The sequence below is a fragment of the Mus caroli genome, chromosome 10, assembly GCF_900094665.2.
Source record: "Mus caroli chromosome 10, CAROLI_EIJ_v1.1, whole genome shotgun sequence".
Taxonomy (NCBI): Eukaryota; Metazoa; Chordata; class Mammalia; order Rodentia; family Muridae; genus Mus; species Mus caroli.
The window spans coordinates 14819987-14845055 of record NC_034579.1 but is presented as its reverse complement, the minus strand read 5'-3'; the positions used below and the strand labels follow the sequence as shown (position 1 = coordinate 14845055).

General features: G+C 42.1%; 1 protein-coding gene and 1 long non-coding RNA gene across 2 annotated transcripts in view; one reads left to right on the top strand and one right to left on the bottom strand.

Moving 5' to 3' along the window:
* The window catches only part of LOC110302990, an 89179-nt gene extending 87468 nt beyond the window's left edge, over nucleotides 1–1711 (bottom strand). The window contains exon 1 of the long non-coding RNA XR_002378887.2: nucleotides 1271–1711. This is a non-coding gene — a long non-coding RNA (uncharacterized LOC110302990). The remainder of the gene's footprint in view (nucleotides 1–1270) is intronic.
* Arfgef3 (ARFGEF family member 3) overlaps nucleotides 1196–25069 on the top strand; it is a 146413-nt gene continuing 122539 nt past the window's right edge. The window contains exons 1-2 of the mRNA XM_021173858.2: nucleotides 1196–1601; nucleotides 10680–10731. Of these exons, the coding sequence (XP_021029517.1) occupies nucleotides 1517–1601; nucleotides 10680–10731 (137 nt within the window). The 5' untranslated portion in view covers nucleotides 1196–1516. The remainder of the gene's footprint in view (nucleotides 1602–10679; nucleotides 10732–25069) is intronic.

Genomic DNA, 25069 nt, shown 5'->3' with positions numbered 1-25069 from the left:
CAAGACATCACCCTCTCTGCAGACAGCATCCCTATCACTAGAAATATATATTTCTAATAAAAACTGAATTTGTGCTGGGTGTGGTGACACACGTCTTGAATCCCTGCACTCAGGAAGCAGAGGCAGATGGGTCTCTGTAAAATCAGTCAGCCTGGTATACAGAGCAAGCTCCAAGACAGCCAGAGCTACTAAATGAGATGCTGTTTTGGGGGGAAAAATAAAATAAAATACAAAGAACTAAAATTCGCTTCTAAGCCCACCCTCACTACCTGTCACAGCTCTCAGAACAAGGACATTGCTTTCCAGTCAGGACTCTTGCCTGTAACAGCTGTCAAAAGAAGCACCAGAAGCCACTCAAATAGCAGAGGCTCATTCACTCCCCCTTCCTAGGTTAGTACCCCTGGCTTCCCAGGGGGCAGGCTTTTCCTGCCTATCAAAAGCCAAGAGGCTCAAGGTCTGTGCCAGTGTGTCTCTTTAGAGGGAAACAACATAGCCAGAGGTAAAGGAAGGAAGGGAAGAGATTCTTTTATTATTATTATTATTATTATTATTATTATTTTGACAGTCTCGTGTCCGTCAAGCCCATCTCACACTGACTGTATAGGCAATGATGACCTTGAACTTCTAACCTTCCTATCTTCACCTGCTGGTACTGAAGGTTTTAAAAAACATCTTTGGATTTGGGCTGTGTGGGATACATTCTTGTTGGCTGGGAAGTAGCTGAGGTCTAATTTTCTTGTGTATATACTGGGCCATTAATTTCTAACATACAGGGCAGTCCCACAGGTTGACTACTGGTCTATTTATAGATTTTAAGTTGTCAATTAAATCTATTGATTTTTTTTTCTTTTTTCAATTTCTGCCTTAGCTGGTTTGGTAGAAATCTCAATGTACTAAGGGAAGCGTATTCATTTTAATCCTCTAAATCTTTTCTGGTTTATTTTCACATCGAATTCTCTAATTATTAGAGAGAACTGTATTAGAGTCTAATGTATGCGTGTAATACATTGTCGTGTAAGCTCCCAGCAGGCAGGCATATGACGTAGTTCTCGCTGGATGGCTTCAGCCTTACACAGGGAGGGGACCAGCTGTTTACTATTTACTATTTATTACTATCTACCCCCTAGTGTAGCAGGTCTCAGAGATGCCGGATGTGCCGGCCCAGCAGGTGATTGGCACAAGCGACCAGGCCCCTCCCTGCCTTCCGCCCATGGATCTCGGTGATTTCCCTAGGGCAGAGACTGGCTGCCAGCCAGCCACAGATCCCCACCTTTGAATGAAGCTTGGTACCCCAGGTCCTCTTGGACGTTAGGTAGGCGGCCGGGGCCTCCCGGGTTCCCCTGCTGGTGAGCGCACCTGACCCGGCGGGCGTGGCAACAGGCGTGGCGGCGGGGCTGACGTGGCCTGTGGCGCGGAGCGGGTGTGATTCATCAGCGATGGGGACGAGTGCCGAGGCCTCCTAGGCGCGTCCCCTGCGCGATCTCGGGGTCGGTGGCCTGGATCTAGGAAGGCCAAGATGGAAGAGATTCTGAGGAAGCTGCAGAGAGATGCGTCCGGGAGCAAATACAAAGCCATCAAAGAGAGCTGCACCTGGGCCCTGGGTAAGTGAGGGCGATGCGCGGGAGCCGAGGGGCTGCGCAGGGACACCTGCTCCCCGATCACAGGCTCCTCGAGCCCCTGGGCAGGATGCACTGACACCGACTATGGGTTATGAATGTTGCCTCGGATATTTAATGCGGGGTATGAAAATCTTGGCTCAGCGTGGGCATCCAGCCGTCTCCATCTGGTTCCCTTACCGCTTCCCAAACCTCTATGGGAACCGTTGCCTTTGCTGTGAGGTAACCCCATTCCTGGTCCCTAGAGCCCATAGACAAGGGTTCCCCATAGCCAAGTTAGGACCTCCCGCTTGTATGAAATCAGGGCCCTGGTTTCCAAGGGTATGGAAGAAAAAAGGAAGTTAATTAAAGCAACAGCCCTCTTCTCAAACACTGGTGAGTGGAACCAGGAAGGAAGGCTTGTTTAATTTGATTTTGCTGATAGAAGCCACCTTGCTAAATATTCACTTTTATGGCTATTGTGCATGGAAAATAACAGACTGAAGGAATTGTGTTTCTCTTGCAGTCCGGTTATTGACGTGCCCTCAGACAGGTGGGCTTATAGTTGTGTGAGCTGCACCAAAATTGAGATAAGTTCCTGGTAGCAAATGAGCGTTTCCCATCCTGTAGGCTGCAGTCCTCAAAATCAGAAAACAAACGGAATGACATGTCAATTAGGCAAGACCAAGGCACTGAGAATGGGGGAGGGGGGAGTGAACTGAACTATATAGACAGCCCACTAAGCCCCTTGCTTTATGGGATCCTGCGTGATATGCCTCTGTAACCAACTAATTAAAAACAACAACAAAAACCCAGGAACCCCTTCCCTTGAAATAAAAAACAATCGGCGCTTGTCATGATTCTGTGCAGTGTGCAACCTGGAAAATAAGACACAGAAATGCCGTTAGCCGTCGGTCCACTGAAGACCAAATTCTCATAGTGTTTTAGGTCATGCTGTTCTGACAGAAGGTCCTAATTCACATGTTTGTGCACATATGTGTGTCTGTGTCTCTGTGTGTAGGCAATTGTAGCAGCACCATCCTTTGTTTAATCTCTGCACAGCCCTAAATTGTCTCAATTATTGCCCAGGGAGTTTATCTTGTAGGTAGAACTAGTGTTTGGCCATTTTAGTTTAATGTTAAATGCAAATGGACTAGCTGTCTGAGAAGCAGCAAGGCTCTTAAAGCCGCAGTAAGGTTTCAGTGTGGCCATTACCGTTTACTGTTCAGCAGTGATTCGAAGCTGGATTCCCAAATGCCTCTCTAATGAAGGGTCACAGATGGCTGGCTAACATAATAAAGCAGGACCTGACTGGGCATGAAATACACCATTCCTCGTATTCCTTATTAGTTTGCTGTAAATGAAACGGATTGAGATAAACGCAGAGGTGTAGAGTAACCCAGTGTTTTTAATAAGTTGGGCATTCGATATTCAACATCTTGTGTCTAAACCACGGCTGTTGAACTTAGGCCCTTGAAGCTACTGGGGACGAAGCCCTGAGCCGAGGACAAGTAGATTTTCTGGGTCAAGTTCAGAATTCACCTTGACCGTAAGAATAGATGAGGTCCCTTTTGCAGTTCCTTGATCACTCTGTAATTAGCAAAAGAAGAGATAAGGCTTTGACAGTTAAATAATAGCACAGAACCTTCCTGGGAACATGGGAACAACCACAGTTGGAAAACCGGGCATGAGAGCTTTAATGAGATGGGGTCTGAATATGAGGGGAGGAGAAGGGAGACTGAGTAGATTTCACGTAAAGAATGAGTAATCTTTTGATTCTCTAATTTTTCTTCTATTTTTTTTTCGATCATATATTTCAGACACTCCTGTAAGTGAAAATCTGTTTGTTGAAGGGGAGTGGGGTGTGCAGTATAAACAAAGGCGTAGGCTAGAGGGATTTGCTGTTTTTCACTTCCCTCCAGTTCCCACAGCCAAGGCAAGGCTTTTACTAGAAAACATTTGCCGCCTGTCAGCCCTCGTATTTTTAAATAGAGGAACAGGTACATTTCTAAGAATGTACTTAAGAAGCTAGAGCAGCACCCTTTCTTCTTGCCCCACGGAGAGCTCCAGGGCCTGGTGGCAGTTAGCTGTGCCACCACGTTGTCGATGGCACCGTGCACAGCAGTTACTTTCTTTGCTCCTGATCCTCTTCCATCTGGGATTTCTTTCCCGATCCTTCAAAGCCTTACAGGAAGCTTTCAGTGCCCGCCTCAGTGGAATTCTTTACCCAGCTGGCTTAGAGCCCTGCCCTCCAGACTCTCTTAGAGCACTTAGTACTTTGGAGTTGGCACACGCATACCTATGAGGGAAGGATCATTGAGAAACATCTTGAGTATAAAGACAAGGCAAGTTAAAGCTGACCCCCCACCACCACCACCACACAATTTACTTGCTCCATCCATGAAAGGTTCATTGGAAGAATAATGGGGTTTGGGTTGATATGAAATTATACAGTGTTAAGGACCTTGACTTGGTCTTTGTGAATTGTCTGACATGCTCTACACAGATTTTGGGTGTCCATAAACTTAGACCATGTTATCCCCTACTTAGACTGTGTTAGGAGAGGGGAGTAACCCTTATTCAGATTTTCATGGGGGAGCCCGGTGTTGGGATTGGTTTCAGCTGCGAATAGGAGATAACCCTAGAGTCACCTCAGAAGAAAAAGGGGCCTCAACTGAAGAATTGCTAGATCAGATTGCTCTGTGACTATGTTCACGGGGCATTTTCCTAATCGCTAATTGATAGAGGAGGGTCCAGACCACCGTGAGATGCCTAGGCAGGTGGGACATGAGCTGTATAAGAAAGAAAGCTGAATGTGAGCCTGCAACAACGTGAAAAGCAGCTTTCCCTTGTGGTCCTTTCTTCAAGCATCTGCTCCTACCCCCTTCAACGATAGACTAACCTGTAACCTGAAAGAAACCCCTTCCTCTCCAAGTTGCTTTTGGTCATGATGTTTATCATAGCAACAGAGATTATACTAAGACACGCAGTCACCTTTCTTTAGAATGGAACAGCAGTCATCTCAAGAAAGAGAGGTCATCTCTATACTAATAAGGTAAGCTGATAGGGTTTTTTGAGGGGAAAGGGTGTGTGATAAACTTTCTAGAAGCTGATGCAATCATAGAGCTATGTTACAGCAAGATAGAACATTATGTGGCTGCTCAGACATTAAAAACAAACAAACAAACAAAGACCATCTGGGACCATCATGGCTAATCCACTCCTTTATTAACTGTGCTTTGCTTCACCATAATGGCGCTTCTATATCATTTGTCTGGCAGAGTTGTCTGTTTCTATCTCAAAATTCCAGATCAGGACAGACAGTGGTAGTATAGCCTATTCGGCAGGAAAGTCAGACCCTCTTCTCATGTGTGGCTAATCCTCCGTTCATTAAAGCTCACCTATAAGTTCAGCTACTGTAACTCAGAATCCTTCACTCTCTGTCTGTATAAAACTTCTTCCAAATATGTTCGTTTGTGTCACCTTTCAATTCTTTCTCTGATGGTGACAAGAACCTGGAAATACTAGTTAGAAGTTCCGGCTGTTTCTGAAATCGCCTCCACGTTCATCAATGGCAACACCTAGATCATCTAAGGCATGGTTCTCAGCCTGTGGGTTGAGACTACCAAAGGGCCATCAAACCCACAGGTATTTACTATACAAGTCATAACAACAGCAAAATTATATTTATGAAGTAGCTACAAAAATAATTTTATGGTTGAGAGTCACCACAACATGAGTAACTGTATTAAAGGGTCGCAGCATTAGGAAGGTTGAGAACCATGGATCTAAGGTGGGAAGAGACATAGACCATTTGCACCATTTCAAGAGAAAGGATCCATCCCTTCCTTGTACCAACTTTGGAAAGACTGGCTATCACCACATTTAGACCATATGGCTCTGCCAGTCACACCCAAGTGGTCCTTGGTCCTTGGATTCTCTCTGTGACCTGAGTCATAACTGGATTCGACTTATACTATGAGACAGTTGAATATCAGGGTTAAGGAAAGATGGTTTCCTCAGAGCAAACGTATAGTGTGGCTAAGAAAGCAGAATGGATACTGGCCAGTTAAATAAAAGTGATCAGAGGAGTGGCCCCTTGTGAGCACAAGCACAGTGGCTTGACAGACTTAGTGGTTTCCGCATCTATAGTTGAGGACATACTTTTAATTTATAAATATACTTTTACTAACCTCTGTGGCTTCAGATATTTCTCATCCTTAATTTGTAAGGGTTAAATGTTAGTTTTTAGAATATTGGAAAACATTAGAATAGTATAGAAAGTGAATATTATCTTACCACCCAGTGGTAACACTATATTACATTTAAAAGTTACCCCTTTTGCAAAGGGATCAAGGGATTATACTTCACATATATTTTAAAATGTAAGACTTTTTTTAATGCATTTAACTTTTAAATATTTACCTTATTTATATGGGGGTGGGTACAAAAGCCACCCAATATAAATATATGTAGAAGTCAGACCTACTCTGTGGGTTCTGGGAGTTGACTTCACATTGTCAGGCTTGGTACATTTACCTACTAAGTCATCTTACTACCTCCTTTAGTGCACTTGTACATTTTTTTTAAACATTTTAGTCTGGTTTGTTATAATACCTTTAAGGGTGAGTGGTTTTGATAGTTGCAGAATAAGTAGCAAGGACTAAGTATGCATTTTATCTTTTTCTATGCTACTGAGGATTTTGTTAGCCACTGATGTGCTCTGAGTAGAAAAGCATCTGTTGCTTGGGATGAGCCAAGGAGAGCCTTCGAGAACAGGGTTTCCCTTCAGAACTAATAACTCCCAAGGATGGGGTCAGCACTGAAAATAAGAAAGAGAGGCTGGGACTCACGTGGGGCAGCAGCACACCCTCGTCTTACAATGACTTTAACGGTTTTACTTACACCTTCGGGCTGATGGGGGATACATTCAAGATATAAAGGGAAAAGGAAATGAAATTAGAGGTGGAAACTCTCACGAGGTGAAGGCCCATCTTCCTCACTGCCATCTTTTCAGCCCCTTCACTTCGGGCTCCAGGTTTTCCCCTAGGCAGCTCTCCACTGTCAGACTTCTTAACGGGCCTACAGGGATTGTGCCCTTCCCTTTGCTTCCTGCTATTCTGCCCCACTCCCATCCAACTCAACTTCTACCAAAGATACCAGACACCGCTGGGTGCTGGCTTTGCCTTGCTGACACTGCCATTTCTGGTGACACTGTGGTTCTTGAGCTACATCGTGTCAACAGGACTCTTCCATTCCCACATCCCTAGTCCCTCACATCCCAGGCTCAATGAATTATGTCAACATCTTCTTGAGTGGCACAAAAGTGCTTAAAGGTAACAAGACCCAAAGTGATCCTGGATGCTTCTGTAGTTTGTTGTCTAACCTGCTCTCAGTTCTGCCTCTGTTTACCTCTTAGCTCTATCTCCAGCATGTTCATGTCTTCTTTACTTCTGTTGTCTAACCTGCTCTCAGTTCTGCCTCTGTTTACCTCTTAGCTGTATCTCCAGCATCTCCATGTCTCTTTACTTCTGTTGCACATTCAATGGTCATTGTTTCTTTCCAGCCACTCCTGGCTTGCAGCAGCTTGATATGTTCTCCTTCCTTGTTGCTTCTAGATTTTTTCAAGCTACCATTCAAGCAGTACCAACTGGGGAACCTAATCTGTTCATTCCAGGCTAGGTGAAAGGGCTGACTAGCACCCGTTAGTGTGAAATGGAGCCCTCTGTGTGTTCTGCTAAGTGTCATGTGGCCTGCCTCTACCTGTCTGGGAGCTGCATCCTGCACCACCTTTTCTCTGATGTTCTGAACTTCAGCCACGTGGACCTTCTTTCAGTGACTGACATATGCTATCCTCCCTGTTACTTCATTACCTCAGCAAAGTCATGGTGAGCACCTACAGCACGCCAGGAGCCGTTCTCAGTGCAGTTACCATAGGGAATAAAAAAGACAAAGGATCCAATTTGCCATTCATGGACGATTGCAAGGATGATGTCAAATGATCAAGATAAGTAAAAATATGTACTTATCAGATAGTAACAAATCCTAGAGGAAAATATAAAGTAGTACTTGAGACAGGAGGGCCTTGGAAGAAGGAAAATGGAGTTGCCCTCTCAGTAGACCTTTTAGGGGAAGCTGTCTTGAAAGGGAGGTTGTAAGGAAGGTTGTAAGGGAGGTTGTAAGGAAGGTTGTAAGGGAGGTTGTAAGGAGGTTGTAAGGAAGGCACGTGTCTAGTGGCCTAGGGAAGTGCTGTGTTAGCTGGGCCTAATTACCTATGGTGTTGAGAAGAGAATGAACGACAGGGGCTGAGCCAGAGGCAGGGCAAATTGAAGGATGCTGTAGTCACCAGGTCTGAGAAGGCAAGGGCTAGGCCAGTGACCTTAGGGAGCAGCGACGATGGATGATTGGGATCCAATGAGTGTTTTTGTTTTTGAAACATTTTATTGTATTTTTGTTTGTTTGTTTGTTTTGTGAGGGTCCTGGGGATCAAATACAAGTCATCAGGTTAGCAGCAAATACTTTTATCGGCTGCTGAGCTCTCATTGACCTTAATTTAAAACTCTTAACGCCTTCATTGAGTCTATTTGCTGGAATGTTTGTTTGGTTTTGAGTTAGGATTTCACTGTGTTGTTCAGGCTGGTCTCTAACTCTTGGGCCAAGGGGATCCTGCTGCCTCTGTGTCCCCAGTATCTGGAACTACAGGTGTGCACTACCATGTTGAACTAAGTTTTATGTCTTTTGAATTCATTATGCACTCTTCTTGGAAAACCTTCTTACCTAATTTGCAGTCATGTTCAGTTTTAGTACTTCCTAGAGGGAGTCCTGGTACCCATCTGTAGGAGAACCATCTGACGCACACTTTGAATAATGCCTAAATTTTCCTTCCTGGCGTTTGCCACAGTTTGAAACTAGAGTGTATGCTCTCGGAATTCTCCGACAAACTATTCTCACTACTGGGTCTTCATCCATTACATGGCCTGAAATGCAGTGAGTCTGTCAAGGAGACAGGAGCTGTCACTGACATCTAAGGTCAAGATCAGGCTTTTGATGACTGTGACTTCATTAGCTCTTCCTAAGAATCTTATGGGGCAGATGTCAGTCACCTCCCTTTACAGGTGAGGAAACTGGGTGTAGGTCAGCGGTTGACCAATTGCCCTGGCTCAATCTTAGTACCAAAAGGAAAAGAAAGAAGGAAAGGAACAAAGGGAGAGAGGGAGGGAGGAAGGGAGGGAGGGAGGGAGGGAGGGAGGGAGGGAGGGAGACGGAGATGAGGGGATAAAAGCTTGGACCTGGGTGACTTGTTCCATCCTACAAAATAGTATGGAGCCAGAGAGAGAAGGCGATTCTCTCTTCTCTCTTGTTGGTGTTTCTGTGGTATTACTTCCTGCAGTGCTACTCTGCCCTATTTTCCAGAACAGCACTTGGAAGACACTGTTGCGCATATTTCAGGAAGGGCCTGGCTTCTTTGTTCTTTCAGCAATTGACTTGAATTCCACCCTTGTTCCACTTACCTGGAACAGGGCTCTCTGCTCATAGCAACTGTGTGGCTGGCTGCTAAAGGTGGTGCTGAAGATTGAATCCATAGTCTTTCATGCTGGGCAAGCACTCTCCCATAGAATGAATGCCCTGATCTCTTTTCTCTTTCTTCTGGCTCACTCGGCATTTGTAGTGCAGGCAGTGTTCAACCCTGAGCTGAAGATGTGCCTCTGTCCCTGGAGAGAACACAATGCATGCTTGTCTGGTGTCATTTCTCCTTGACTAGCAACATTGACTTGCCCTCAGCACTGCTCCCTGTCACACTAATTGCTGGGCTGTGCTAACCTGTGTGAGCCTTTGAGCTACCCCCAGAACCTGCATGTCATGGCTTCCTTTTCTTGCCATCCTGTCTTGTCCTTAGCTCTGACCTCAGTCCCGCTCTTTCCCTGCTGGGCCATATCTCTGAGGCACCACTGGCCCAGCTCAGATCAACTTTCTGTTTTGCTGATGAGTCACCTATCTCAAATCCAGGATTTGTGCTCCATTGACTACAGCAGACCTGATTCTGTCCTGCTGGGTCCTATTAGGACTGAGTCTAAGGGACCTATTTGGTTTCTTGTTCTCACTGATTTCTTAGTGGGTTGAGGGGGCTTGTCTGTCCTCTCCCAAGGGAAGTAATTCAAATGGACAAAGCTTGTTGACTCTAAATGGTGAAGCTGATCACCTGGAGACAAGTTGGAATTATTAAAGTACAACAATTTTAGAGAATATATAATAATCAGCTTTTTATTGTGTGTACAATTAGAGTCAGTTGTGGTGTGATTTATCCACAAACCTTGGCAAAGTATTGAGTATCTGGGTTGAGTATGACATTTGAGGATGAACCTACTTGTAATGTGATCAAATAGATGGCACAATCTACCATGTCACAAACATGTGAGGTTAACGTGGAAGTCCCTACAACACATAAGTAGGACAGAAGGAAGAAATAGATTTGTTTTGAAGATAGAAACCCAATTCTTGTTCAATCTTGTTGAATGGAAATTCCCAATAAATCACTGTGTCCTGATAATGTAGCAAACACACTGCAAAAACAAATGTAACTTCAGAATTTCTCATAATGTTTAAGGAAACCCAGAAAGGGAAAATGTGCTTTAATAGTAGAAAAACTGTTGAATAAATTATGTGGTGACATGTCCTATAAGGTGCCTTGTGAACTTGAAAGTCTTCACATGTATGAGTTTATTTATTGAGAGATTAAAATGCTTCAACCAAACAGCTCTTGCTTCTTTGATGGACGAATGTAGTATCTTGGTCAATGTTCGGTACAATGACTTGGCATTATGGCTTAGGTTAAGGATTTAGTTGTTCATTCCTTGCCACTAACAGGAAAATGTGGCCTGGTTTTTAATAAGCTTTTTCCCAATAATGAAGTGAGGTCCACTGTGGGGGAAGAATTTTAAAATAAAGATGACTGAGAAGTGGGTAGTTTTTATTTTAAAAGAGGGAACAAAAGCCACTGATGAGTTCAGAGAGTATAGAGATTTTAGTTTTTAGATGTCAGAGTCTTTGAATATTTACTTGTAATTCCACAATCTTCTTTTACAGAAACCCTAGGTGGCCTGGACACTGTTGTGAAGATCCCTCCCCACTTGTTGAGGTAAGAGATGGGAAATGCAGCAGGAACAAAGCTCACCTTCTATGGTTTCCTAAAGGCTGGATCACCGTGTTGCTTTATAGCCTTTCAAGTGCTGCATAGTTTTTATCTTGTGTTGTTGGTTTGTTCGGTGTGGGTGAAGTGGGATATTTCATGAGGGGAGCAAGATGGGGGTTTGATCTATTTCCATTTGTGTGTGAAGTCGGTGCTACCAAGAGTCAGTGAGCAGAAGGATGTAACTAGGCGAGAAGAGAAATAACCAAAGCTAACATGAGAGAGTGAAATGGAGCAAACCCTCCCAGTGACGCACAGTATGCCAGTGACGCACAGTGTGTCCTCTGGGAAGCACAGTCAGCCCAAGCAGCTGCAATGGGTTTCATTTTCTCCCCAGCCTCAGCAGGACACCTTCTTGCTGAAGACAATCTGAAGTCACTTGCAGCAGCTCCGAGACACAAGCCTATTTCTATACCTTCCTCACCTGCCGATGCACATTTTTCCTTCTTTCTCCTTATTTTGAGATAAATGTATGTCCTGTGTAGAAAATGGGAAAGAACAAAAGAATAAAAAGGACTATTTTCACAATCACACACCTGTGGATAATGACTAAAGCCAGCATCATAGATTTTTCTCAAGTCCTCTGCACATACATATAAAACATACAAATGAATGTGGATTTTTCTTCCAATTCATTTTCTGCTTATTTTTTAAAATTTAATACTATATGAAACATGTTTTCTAAATTCCAATATGTTCTTTAAAGTGCTTTAGTTCTAATCTCACAGCTGTAGGCCTAACTGATCTAGCAGTTTTTCTGTTATTAAAGCTCTTGATGATTTCTAAGTTTTCCTATGATATTATGAGAAGTGACCTTACAATCGTTTATAGAGTATATTTTCTACATCATCAGGACACAGTGACTTATTGGGAATTTTCATCCAAGTGGACTGAACAGGATTCAATCCTGTTCTTCAATTTGTCTTCAAACCATTGTATGACTTCTCCTGTCATATGTACTCCAGATATACATGTGTATTCACATGTTGTAGGAACTGCCGTGTAAATCAAAGTTGTACAGAGCTGGCCAATTGACAGAGTAGCAGCAGCATACATGGCTACAGCGAGCTGTCCCAAGAGGCCGTGTAAGAACTACAAAGGCAGCCTGGTTTGGGGAGCTCATTTCCTGTCTTCTAACTCCTGTATGTACCTTCTCTTGAAGCTGATGTGATCCAGGTTAACTTAGTCATAGCGGATTTTCCCCCTCACCTTTCACTGCACTCTTCTGCTTGACAGAGACGAGCAGAGCTGGTACCATGCTGCTCTGCTCTGGGAGTTTCGTAGGATGGGAAACCACCATACCACCACAGAGAACTGTGGAAATGCCAGTCTGTGGGCACAAGAAATGATAAGAACCAAGAAATGCATCTTTGTGCAATTTGGTTAGTTTTTACATCTTGACTGTCAGCAAACTTGAAGGAAACCTAATCCAGCTATAAGATGATAAATGAAAATATCTTTTGATAAGTTACCATCATTTCATGTAAACACATACAGACAAGGTTTCTTATTGCTTACATCCATAAAATAACAATGATATAAAGCTGGTGCCACGCCAGGCTTTATCACAAACAGTGGTAAAACTCGTCCATAGATAAATGAACTAATTGAAGGGATCAACAAACCCTGTTCATCTCATTAGAAAACATTTCCAATAAAATTGCTTTTTCATGTTAACAATATTAACATTCCTATAAATAATTGTTATTGTTCTTTGGATCAATCATGTGCATTGATAATGATAGCTCAAACTGAAAGAAAATCAAACACTTTTAAGCACTATAGTCCCAGGACATTTTTAAAAGTATCATTTTATGCATACTTTGTTATAAAAAGCATAATATGGAGATTCATAAAAGCCTTTCAAGCATTAACTCATATTGTATTTAGAAAAAAATTCTGTGGGTGAAGTAGAATGGAAATGTGAGTTCAAGGAGAAAAAGAGACAATGGAGTTTTTTCTTGTTAAGGATGAATTTGTTCTCTTATTTTCAGTAGTTTAAAGCAGTTTTCAGGTTGCTGTAGTGTATAGAGTTCATTAAATACATTTAAAATAGTATATGTTTTAAATGAAATTCTAAATAATTCCAATATGCAACAACTATAGCCTTCATAATTAAAATTATACTGGAAAAATCTTAATTTTAAAATACATGGGAACAAAATCATAACTTTTTCTTAATAACCATATAAGCAAAAAAAAAAATCATCTCGACCTCTCACTATTCTGAAGATTGTTTTTCATACCAAAGTATGATTCAATCTGAAAATGAGGCTTATGTGGCTCTAGAGCTGTGGTAGCAGCTCAGCCTTCAGGGTGAGAACAGCAGATAACAATGGCCATAGAGTAGAGGGGTCTAGTCTGCCCTGTTCACAGGCAGCCAGGGAGCCCCTGAGATGCCTCATTGGTCAAGGACTCCTGACTGTGGGCCTGAACTGTATCGCCAGGATCCACATGTGGAAGGAGAGGACCAGCTTCACAAATTGTCCTCTGACCTTCACCCATGCATCAAGGCACATGCATACACAGCACCACCACCACCACCACCACCAATAATAACCAAGTTGTAATAAAAGGTAACTGATGTTTTCATCATGTGTTGCAGGGGGAGCACAAGAACTGGAGACAATACCATTTTATTGGTGCTAAAGGACATGCATTTGGTTCTCATGCATTTGTATTTACCCTCATGTCATAGCTCGCTGGCCATCTTGTATACCCTAGGACTAGGAGATGGCAACAGAATTTGAGGAAAGGGTTCCAAAGGATGAGTTGTGGACTAATGTCTTTAGGAGACCTAACCTAGAATCATCATTATTAGGAATATAAGTCAAAGTGTTTATCCTGATGACAGAGAGCTGCACCATCATCTTTGTATTTAGAAGAATCTGCAATGCTGTATTTTATGTGCACAGCAAAGGCCATCAAACATTGTTGTGCAGGGCACTGAACCATATGAATGAGACATGTCACATAGCTCATGTTGGAGACTTTTTATTCTGGAAGGGGAGAACGAGGACAAACAAGGGAACACTGTTACATTGGTTGAATTTATTATGGACTTTCAGACTTGTATAAGGAGGCTTCAGGAGGCTCGAGTCACAGTAGTGGAGCCTTTCAAAGCCTCATTGCAAAGGAACACAGGAGAAGCCGCGATTACAGCAAGGATGAGTTATGGAATCAACAACAGTGTGAATAACTATGTTGTGTTATGATTAGGGAAGTGATACGATGAGCTCACTCTTTAACGTGTAGATTGATTGGTCTGCGAGGAACTCTGATGTTCGCTTTTTGCCGTTGTTTTGCTTTTATTGACTGATGACTGATTTTTGAGACAGCATCTCTTAAAAACTTGTTTTAGATGGGGTTATAGGGAATCATTGAAATGCCAAACAGTTTGCTATGCTAGGCTTTCATTTTGATTTCTCAGCTGTTAGATATATGAACATTCTAATAAATAATTATAAATATGGCTTTGCTCATTTGTGCATATTAATAAAGACAGCTCAGATCAGAAGCATACTGAACCCTTGAGACACCTGTGTGGTATTATCCTCCTCCACTTGAGCAATTGCTTTTAAAGACTTCTCACACAAGCCTGAGTGCAAATTAATATGCATGAGTTAAGTGATTGGTGAATGCATAGTACATTTTCTGGGAGGAGCACCCTAGTGGGAATTAAGGAGTTATCAGGAGACACTGCCTATGCAGGAAGGTGCAATGAATACATCCTATGAATTATTTCCTCAATTTGTTAGCAGAGGATCGTTTTCATCTTCTTGTTGCCATTAGTCTTACTCTTGACCTTGGAGATGAGCATTCAGGGTCCCTGACTTGCCATGTGGTGTCTGCAGTCCCCTCCCCTTTGTGCCACACTACCCTCTTCTTGAACTCAAGGTATTCCATGTGTTTGTGAAAGGTTGAAGAAAGCCTATCAGCTAAGATTCTACTGCAGGGTCCCTTTACTCAAGAGGCATCCACAGTGCACAGTGTGCACTAGGTTAGGGTCACCATCTCTAGTTCTTGTTTTACCAATAGGTTGTTTCCTATTAGTAACTGCATAAAATACTTCTAACCAGGTCAAACTACCACTCATTGTCACCGATTCTAGGCTGTAGTGAGAATTTTGGCTTCTTTAAAAACACAGAAATATTTTATGAATGTGTTTTCATTTGAATCCCAGGTGTGAGATATGGGGCTGCTTCAGATTGGCCACAGCAGCTGACTGTGATTTGCCCGGGGCTCTAGCAGGGGTGTGGGTTTGGCAGGTACAGATAGTTTCTGTGAATGTGTAACATTTGGAATTCTGGAAACTCTTCAGAGGGTATATAAACCCACCAACAGTTTCCCAACTCTCAGGGCCTTAGCATTTATATACCCTGTGAAGACTCCCCAGAATTCCAGATGTCACATACTCACAAGTTCTTATGAGGGCTTGGCTATTTGGGTACCTGACTATTCAGATAATCTGTCTTATCTGAAAATTTGCAGACTTTACATTTTTCTCTTCTTCATCTGTTAAAAGGGCAGGAGTTCATGCCTGAAACATGGGCCTTTTGTTAGGATTTTATTTGTTATTTGTAATGGCTGCTTCTCCCAGATGGGTCTTGATCTGTAGGCCATTCCCTGCGGTTGCTCTTGTCAGAGAGACTTTCCCAGTGTCCTCTGCCCCTTATTGCTCTGTCTTTCCATCTGCCCAGTTTTTCTTCTTGTCAATGGATTGCAGACCCCATATTTGGATAGCAGTGAATTTGAACACTCTAATTGGCATGGCTCTATGTGAATCTACACAACTATCTAAATAAGCCCAGATACCTCACGACTCTCTTACATTGGTGGATCTGGCTGGTTTTCAGACTTCCAATCATATCTTGCTTGTCAGATTTCCACAGAAATTCTCTATTTTGAGATCAGGCCAAGTTATACAGTTAGATCCTGTCTTTAAAAGATTTTTTAATCATAATTTTTGGGTTAATCTTGATTTTACATGGGATATTAAAATTTAGTTTCCTAAGATGTTAGTGATCTCTTAGATTGTGTCTAAGGCTAGTGTGAAGGTTTTCACCCCCTCTAGGTCTGATCCTGCACTCTCACTACCAGGGAGATTCCACAGCTACTGGGTGTCCACTTTCTTGATCAGCCTTCTGCAGCCATGTTTAGTAAAACTTCCTCTCCCTTGTAGTGTTTTTAGGTACGTTCTAGTTTTTACTACATTTCTATCTGAGAGCCACTCCTAAGTTGAAATAAAGCATTCTTGTCAAGGGTGCTCATGGTGGTTTGAGTAGGTTTGGCCCCCATAGATGAGTGCTTGGCCATAGGGAGTGGCACTGTTAAGAGGTGTGACATTACTGGAGGAAGTGTGGCCTTGTTGAAGAAAGTACATCACTGTGTAGGTGGGCCTTGAGGTCTTCTATTCTCAGGCTCTACCCAGTATGGAATCTTGTCTCCTTCTGGCTGCCTGCAGAACAGTCTTCTGGATTCCTTTTTGATCAAGATCTAGAACTCTCAGCTCCTCCAGCACCACGTCTGCCTGGATGCTGCCATGCGTCCTGTTATGGTAAAACTAGGCTAAATCTCTGAAACTGTTTTCATCCAACCACAATTAAAGTTTTTCTTTTGTAAAAGTTGCCTTAGTCATCTTCATATTAATGAAACCCTAAGACAATGATCTATACTTTATATACCAAAGCTGAGACTTAGACAACTGGTCTGGTTTACAGGCCATTATAATCTCCCCTTTGTCTGAAGCTCTGAATAGTGGGGCATATTCAGGCTGCTCGCTTCATCAAGACCAGTTGTTGTTCATTGCCTACAGCCTTCCCCTATTATTTTGTTGGCCTTTAAAATTGCTCAGGTCTTTATTCACCCTGGCAGTTAGAAATGTCCCCTGTCCCCCGAGCCTCGTTATACTCTTGGTGTAATTCTGCCATGGGGCTTATCTACCACATCCTAAGTTATTTAGGGGGGCTCAGGGATCAGATCCTATGCTCAAGAGTTCATCTTTTTTGTGTCCCCCAGTTTAGTGCCTAATGAACCTTTTGGGGATGAAATGGTCTCTCCAAATTTCTCCTTATTAATTCCAGGGACTGTATGTTTCACTCCTAGATTCCTTTTTTAAAGTATTTTGGGGAAATCTCCAATAGAATCAAATCTTGCTCTGGTGATGGACCTTTTAATATCTTTCTGACTAAGCATATCTCAAAGAATACGTTCAGAAACCTAATACCCAACTCATGGATCCCAGCTAGTGTAGATTTAGGCCTCTTGCCTGCTACTTGATCCAAGAAAGCCCTGACCAATGTGATGTGGGGTGGGAGTGGTAGTCATTAGGACACTGATTCACATTCCGTGCCAGAGAATGCTGACTATAAACTCTTCAGTTCTTAATAAGTCTCAAAGAGAAATTCATGCCCTCATGACTTTTTTTCTTTTAACATTGGATTATAAATAAAATATTTCTAGACCAGTTGTTCTGGCCTCAGCAGCTTTGGCACCTTATTTCAACTTATGGGTGGCTCTAGAATAGGAGTGGCATGGGGCAAGGACTGGAAAGTGCCTAACCCAACCCCCAACATGAATTCCATGTGTAGTATTTCTGATTTTAAAGAAGAATAAAGGACCTTGACTCCTATCCTATTAAAAGACAAAAGGTGTCTTTTCCTTATACTCCAAGGTACTTCTAACTTACTGGTCTAGCTGAGATAAAACTGTCAAGAAACCCCTCAGGCTGTTAAAAGACAACTATTGGTAGCAGCCCTCTGGTTGGTTTTGCGCAGTACCCCAGTGAGGAAAATGCAGCCATGTCTCCAGCATCCGCTCGGCTGCCATCTTACTTTCCCTCTCCATGACTCTTTGGAATCACCATTGCTTAGTTACGTTCTCCTGCCAGGTTTACTTCCTGTTTGTCCTTGTGTATCTTCCATACTGCTGCTTCCTGCAGCCTTCTGCTTTAGTGTGCCTATTAGGTTCCGACTTAACCCTGCAGCTAATATGCTTACACACACATTCCGCCTTATCTTGTCTTAGGAACCTACTGGTCTTTCATGCAGGTGAAAGAAAGTGCATTCGTCAGCATTTGTGCTTGGAAAGATCCATCCATCATAGCTCTCCATTCTTTGTATTGTTTCCTTTTCATTGCTTTTATGCTATGTTGACCTATTTCATTTTGGTCCTATACTTTGAGCCCGGCAGTAACTGCTGCATGGTTTATGACATGTTTTGTTTTGTTTTTAGTTTTGATTGGAAACACCTACCTGCATCAACTGGGAAGGACCATGACTTAAAATGGCAAGAGAAATCTCTGCAGCTACTGTGGGGAGGCAGTTCTGGTCCCATCAGTATAGTTCCTGCCTTTCCTCCTTCCTTTTTCTTCGTGTGTGTGTGTGTGTGTGTGTGTGTGTGTGTGTGTGTGTGTGTGTGAGACAGTCAGAAGGCAACCTCAGGTGTTGGTTCCCTGGTTCCCGTCTTCCACCTTGTCTGTAAAGTAAAACATTAGTAAAACAAGACACTGTCTGGTGTCCCTGCCTTGCTTATGTAGTAAAGAGGGGCGTTGACTCTTGTAGAGCAGAGGAAGCAGAGGATGTGTAGGATCCCAGGCCAAGACACCAGCTCAGATATTGAAAGAGTAAATATTAGCATATGTGTAGGGCAGGTGCTTCTACAAGACTCCAGCTCTGTTCCAGGTAGATTACAGGCAGCTGTACTTCTGAATAGAAGTTCATTGCTATAAAGTCTCATGCTTGCTACCCACTTCCTTTCTTCACTGCCACAACTGAGTTCTCTTGGTAGAGTCACACAAATGTAAATGTGGTTGGGCTTTATTGAGCCCAGCTCTGTTGAGTTTTGCTGGCTTTTTACCAGGAGGAAAATATATAATAGGAACTTTAAGGACTATTGGTTATTCTAAGCCTGGCTGATATTCTGTTTGGGGGGAATTATTGATCTTAGTATGAAGGGGAATGTGTGGAGACATTGTCTGCTCTGCTGGAGAACAGTGAGAAGCTTTTCAATAAAATCTTGTTATGAAAAATGTCTAGCACCCCCAGAGCAATTTATGCTAAATAGGTGAATAAAATGGCATCTCAGTGATGGGCACAAGTGACTTCATTGCCAGAAGAAAGCTCCATGGGCATTAGCCATGCTGAAGCTAAAACCTGTCTTCTAAATCAGATCTGATTGCTTCTTTTCCTTTCCCACCCTTTGGAAGACTGGGTATTCCTGTCACCTTCCACTTAGCTTACGTGACAACACTAGACATTTTCTAATGTCTAGGCAGATTCTTCCCTGCATATCTGTCAGTGGCAAAGCAGTCCGGATGGTTTCTACATTCTATCCCCTTCGATGAGCAAAACTTCAATTAGCCTCCATTATAAGCTTTTGGCTCATAGCCCAACCTCAAAGCATTTTATAAAGGGATGCAGTCTTCACTAGTCAAAGCAATGAGGTAGCAAAGAAGTACAGATGCCACCCAAGCTAAGACGGGGGAATTATCAGCCTTGGTGGGTATTTTAGGAGGTCAGCAAATTATTAGGTCGGAAGCCATGGGTGCTCACCCTTTCATTATAGCCAGTGTTTGATGCTCTTGTAACACTTTGTTGTAAAGGGATGCCTTTTAAAAAGGAAATATAACCTCCTGTTGGAAAAAAAAATGTGAATTTTTATTTCTTAACTCTTTTCATGTTACTTGAATAGGGTAAGATTTATGCTGTGTCAGTTCTTCTATGAGCATATTTTCATAATTAATTGTATAGGTAATTTGGAACATCATTCTTGATTTAATTTCAAAGTGTGCCTCTGAGAAATTGTTTTTATTCCTAGAAGTGGGTTCTAACCTGTGTGACCCTGAGTCCATCAGTTCCTTGTTGTCTGTGGCTCAGAGGGTATTTGTCTCTTCTTCACTCTTTCAGGCACAGTCTTTTGTAGACACCTGTTACAAAGACTAGAGTTATGCTTTGTTTCCTGGGAAATTTTTATTAAACATTTTATTTTTATCTTCTTATATTTTATTTTACTGCATATTCAGATATACGTGAGGAGTGTGTGTGTGTGCATGCGCGTGCTCGCGCACGCATGCATGCACGCACGCACGCGCATATTCTCTAGTGCATGTATGTGCTTGCATATGCATCTGTATCGGTCTCACTGTCTTAGTGGTATTATGTAGCTACAAGAAGCCTTAATGTCTTTTTTTCAAGGTTAGTTCAATGCATTTGGTGCCAATCTCACTTTGCCTATTTTAGAGTCTGAGACTGTATTAAAATGTTATATTGTGGGGTTTTTTGTTTGGTGGTGGTGGTGGTGGTGGTGGTGGTGTTTGAGACAGGGTTTCTCTGTATAGCCCTGGCTGTCCTGGAACTCACTCTGCAGACCAGCCTGGCCTTGAACTCAGAAATCTGCCTGCCCCTGCCTCCCAAGGGCTGGGATTAAAGGCGTGCGCCACCACTGCCCGGCTGAAATGTTATTTCTTAATATGCTCGGTGAGTCACATTTCCCATCTAAGTATGGGGCATATTAGGAAATAAGCTCCCGATTTTCAAACGTAGTTATCATTTTGGGGACCCTTTTAGGTGCTATGAATGCTGGCCTTGCTGGCCCCATGAGGTAGTCCAAACTGTGAGGTTCATGGATGCATAGACCTGAAGTGGGGAAGGAGCCTCATGAGCCAAACCAGAGTAGACTTAGGGCAGCTAGACTCAAAAGTCCCCTTGCTAAGGAGTGCAAGGTAATACCCCTTCCATGGTTTAGCATACAGCCTATCTGTCTGTCTACCCCCTCCTTACTGTCCCCCTCTCCCCTCTTTGTGGAAGAACTAAGATCTAGAGAACTTAATTTCATATGGAAAATCATTTGATGATGAAGCACCATCCCTGAATTTTTTCCTTGGGAAACGTGCTGTTTTGCCACCACTAATGAGCACAATGTAATGTTCTGATGTGTAAGTATGCATTTCCATACCATGCACCAAGACAAATTTCAGTACAATTTTTAAGGAGCCAGAGCTTTGAAAGAGTGTCCCGCATTCAGACCAAGAGGCCAGTCATGAATTAGTAGAGTAATCAAGATTAGTTTATGTGTAAGGCTTTGCCAGGAAATGACCAAAATAGACTGTTCCTCTTCAGAAAGCAGAAGAATTCCCAAGATGAAAGAGACTCTGGTCTAGAATTGATGAGGATACCTACTTAGAAAGCCTGAATAGTTATATAATTAAATAAATAGCCCTAACTTCTCTTGGCCTTAGAAAGCCTGAATAGTTATATAATTAAATAAATAGCCCTAACTTCTCCTGGCTTCTGCTGCCTTGACCCTGGGAAGAGACTACAGTGACAATTCAAAGGGATCTACCAGTGGGGTTACGATGAGTGCAGCTGTAGACTTAGTGAGGGAAGACTTAAAGTAGGCTCATAAATGCATCTAGAATATATTATATTTTGAGCTGGAGCAAACTTAGTTTTTCAATCAAATGAAATCCAGAGGAAGTCAATATGTTTAAAAGATTTTTTCCCCCTCTGAAACTATAACTTCTCAGTTGCTTGCTCTCTGTTGTAAACCCAATTTTGTTTTTTTCTGTATTTACCAGCTGGGAGAAAACTCTTCAAACACAAAAGGGTTTTTGTATGCAGATCTCAGAGGCAGCTTTGGGGAATAAGCCAGGAAGCCATGTGCAATGTACGCTGTTGTTACAGACGTGCAGCCAGAATGGAAAGGCAGAGGATGGGGTCTGAGTACAGGGAATCCCATCACCAAGCACTAGAGAAAGCTGCCAGATATACACCAGGTTTTTTGTTAAACTCTAAAAGAAACCTAGCTGTAGTAAATAAGATTAGTAACATGGTATTTGTTTGGAAATATAAAGGGAAGCCTTGGTGGGTTTCAGACAGTGAAATATAGATGTAACTCGGTCAGTGGAATATTCGACTTCCTTTGTAATCTCTAACCCATACAAAACTTTTCCTTAACAAATTGCTTTTAGCCAGTGTTTTATCATAACAACGGAAAGAAAATGCAAGTATCTCCATAGCACAATAATAAAATATGTATGTGTGCTCTAGAAACCCACAGCTGCGGGTTGGACACTCCTTGCTTTAATGTATGACCCAAGACATTATTTATCTGGGGTGTCCCAGGAGCTAAAATGTTGGATACCATGGATGAATCTGGCAGCCGAATCTTGATGGTCTGCTTCCAGTTAATCTTTTCATTTCCTCTATAGGATAAGGAATTGGTTCTAGAGTAAATGTTTGGCACTTCTGCTCAAACAGGAGGAGCACTGAGCCATCTCTGGCATACATAAGGTAGGAGTCTTAGATGTAGCAGGTTGATATTCTCTCCTTCACTCCAGGCATGTGGATACATACACACATACATGCATACGTTTGAGACAGACTTGTCCCACCTGCCTGAATAACCCATTGACTTGTGTTCTCTGCCACTTAAATCCAATATTCACCTCCTTATGGTCACAGCCTCTAACACAATACGACCCATAATACTGAAGGCTACCAGTTACAATGTGTTGTTACTCTGTAGTGGGAATTGTACCAGGAACATCACGTGTTGTATTGTTCAACTTCACAGTGGGTACAAGGATTACTCGTGTCTGTGTTTTAATGAGAACCCTGAAGCCTGGGTACAGAAAACCATCAGCTTAAGATCTTGCAACTAAAACACAGTGTGATTTCAAATACAAGTGTGACTCTTGTTGCATTTTGTGTCTTCAACATGTATTTGTTTATTACCTGCTATCTAGATATGTTATAATAGGAGTCTCTGTTCCTCTCTATCTCTTCATCTTTCATCCTTGGAAAAATCTACTGGAACATACATATATACAGCCACAAAAATGTCCACTTTTCTTTATAAATGGGGCCTAATTGAAGTATTTAAGTTACAAATCCATCCCACTGTATAATAGAAAGCCTAGCTAACAGTGGTTCTAATGAAATGGTACTTACTTTCCTCATGTGACTGGCAGACTACAGGTAAGCTCTTAGCACTGGTAGTGTCCTGTTCCCTTGCCTTATCATTGTATTTCCTTCTTTATACCACAAACAGCTATCGATGTTCCAGATAACATATCTATATCTAAAACAGAAAGTAGATATAAAGACAAAAGGCAGAATGACAGTCTCAGATGAACAGGCCTAGTTCTTTCAAGAAGGAAAAGTATTTCCAGAAATACAGCGAAATCTGGACATGTAGGACTGTTGGAAAGCCGTAGGTCAGTTATATGTTAGGCTGTTAGAATCAACTCACTAAGTGTGAGTCACTGAGTCATGATGGCCTGCTAGTCACATTTCTGAAAGCAGAGGGAGTTATCCCCATTGTACAAGTAAAGTGACTTGAACTATGAGCTAAGATTCATAAGGAATACAAGGGTGTGAGCTAGGACCAGTGGCTGAATGATGTCTTATTACTATAGGTTCTATTCCCTGCATGTACCCCAAGTTTGCTTCCAAAGTTCTTTCATATCTCAATGCTCACTATAGAAATTCATTAAAGAGCCAAGTCATATGTCAGGGTTGTATTCTGTGTTTTCTGGCCAGGACTACAGTATGGATCTCCTAGAGTTGGACTGAAGTCCTCTTTAACAGACCCTACCACTTTCCATAGTGCTCTGGCTCTCCTTAGACCTTCTCCACAACCAAGAGACTCCTTGCTTGAAACCCCTGGCCTCTGGGTAGATGGCCAAGCTGCTTAGCAGCCCAGCAGAAGAAATCTCTTGTTTTTCAGGGACAACCTAGTAACTTTAGCCTAATCATGACACTGGGTCCTTCTGTGTCCCTGGGGAGGTAAACAACCCCCAGTCGTTCTGAGGAGTTGCGATGAGTGAATGCCCCATGCACTTGAATATGATTGTTTTCCAAGGTCATTTACCTGCGCTGATGTTCATCACCGTCAGGGTGAGTAATGAGACCTGCATATCTATACACATGTACTCATACATACTTGTACAGTCACACACAAACACAGAATATTGGCTATATTTGCTTTTCTTCAGATACAAAGTCCTGTAGCCATATAATGTTGGGTATCATTGTAAGTGTTGCAGAGCAACATATTGCTGGTAATACAGCACCTTTGGGGTGATTGCATCTAAGGCAAAAATATCCAACTTTTTTTTTTCTGGTGTTTTGAGACAGGGTTTCTCTGTGTGATCCTGGCTGTCCTGGAACTCACTCTGTAGACCAGGCTGGCCTTGAACTCAGAAATCCGCCTGCCTCTGCCTCCTGAGTGCTGGGATTAAAGGCGTGCGCCACCACGCCTGGCAACAGGAATTTCTAATGAGAACTTCTTGTCTTGAAATCAAATAGTGCTGGACCTGAGTCAGCTGTTTCTGGCAAGTCTTCAGCTGACTTTACAGGACAAAAGAGGGAAGTATAGTACGTGGTGTGTTTAAAGCAGGCACCTAATAAGGAGCTAAACCAACCTTTTGGGTCCTCTCCAACACCTATCTCTAAAAACTACTTGCTATACATTATATATAAGGATAGCCAAGCTTTGGAATCCCCAAACATATTTTTGCATAAAGTTACAGTTTGTGGAGAAATAAATTTTACATCATTGTTCTCTGATGTTTCTTGCCAAAATAAATTATTTGGTGGGATTTACCTCTCTAATGATGCCTGAAAGAGTTTCAATGACTGGAGAAATAAAATAAAATAAATAAATAAATAAATAAATAAAAGTTCTTAAATAGTTAAGAAATTTTAATAGAGGACAGCAGTCATAACTTCAAAACGCTTACTCTATATTGACTTTAAGTTACTTAGAAATTAACAGAATAAATATGTAAATGAATATAATGTATGAATATAAACAATACATATATAAAACAGAAGCACTGTTGTTGGGTATGAACTAAGGATATTCTTACTATAGAAAGTGAAAAATCCTGGAAGCTGTAATTGAAGCCCAGGCTCATGTCCTTGGACTATGTGGGAGGTTTCATTATATTCCCCACTGTACAAATTAGACCAGAGTTGGGAGGATAATTTACCCAAGGTTGGTAAAGTCTAAATGTGAGCACTACCCTTGACTCCCAAATGTGAAAGCCACATCCCTTACAATTAATGTCCCTTCATAGCTGGTTTATTTCTTCTAAGAATATATAATGAAAACTGGAGTTTTAGTATATAATCCTTTATAGCTTGCGTGTGTGTGTGTGTGTGTGTGTGTGTGTGTGTGTGTATAACATTTTCTAATGTAATATTGTTACTTTTCTTTAACAATAATTTAAAGGCCATTAAAATTCTATCAAGCTAATATTTCTTTTTTTTTTAATTAGGTA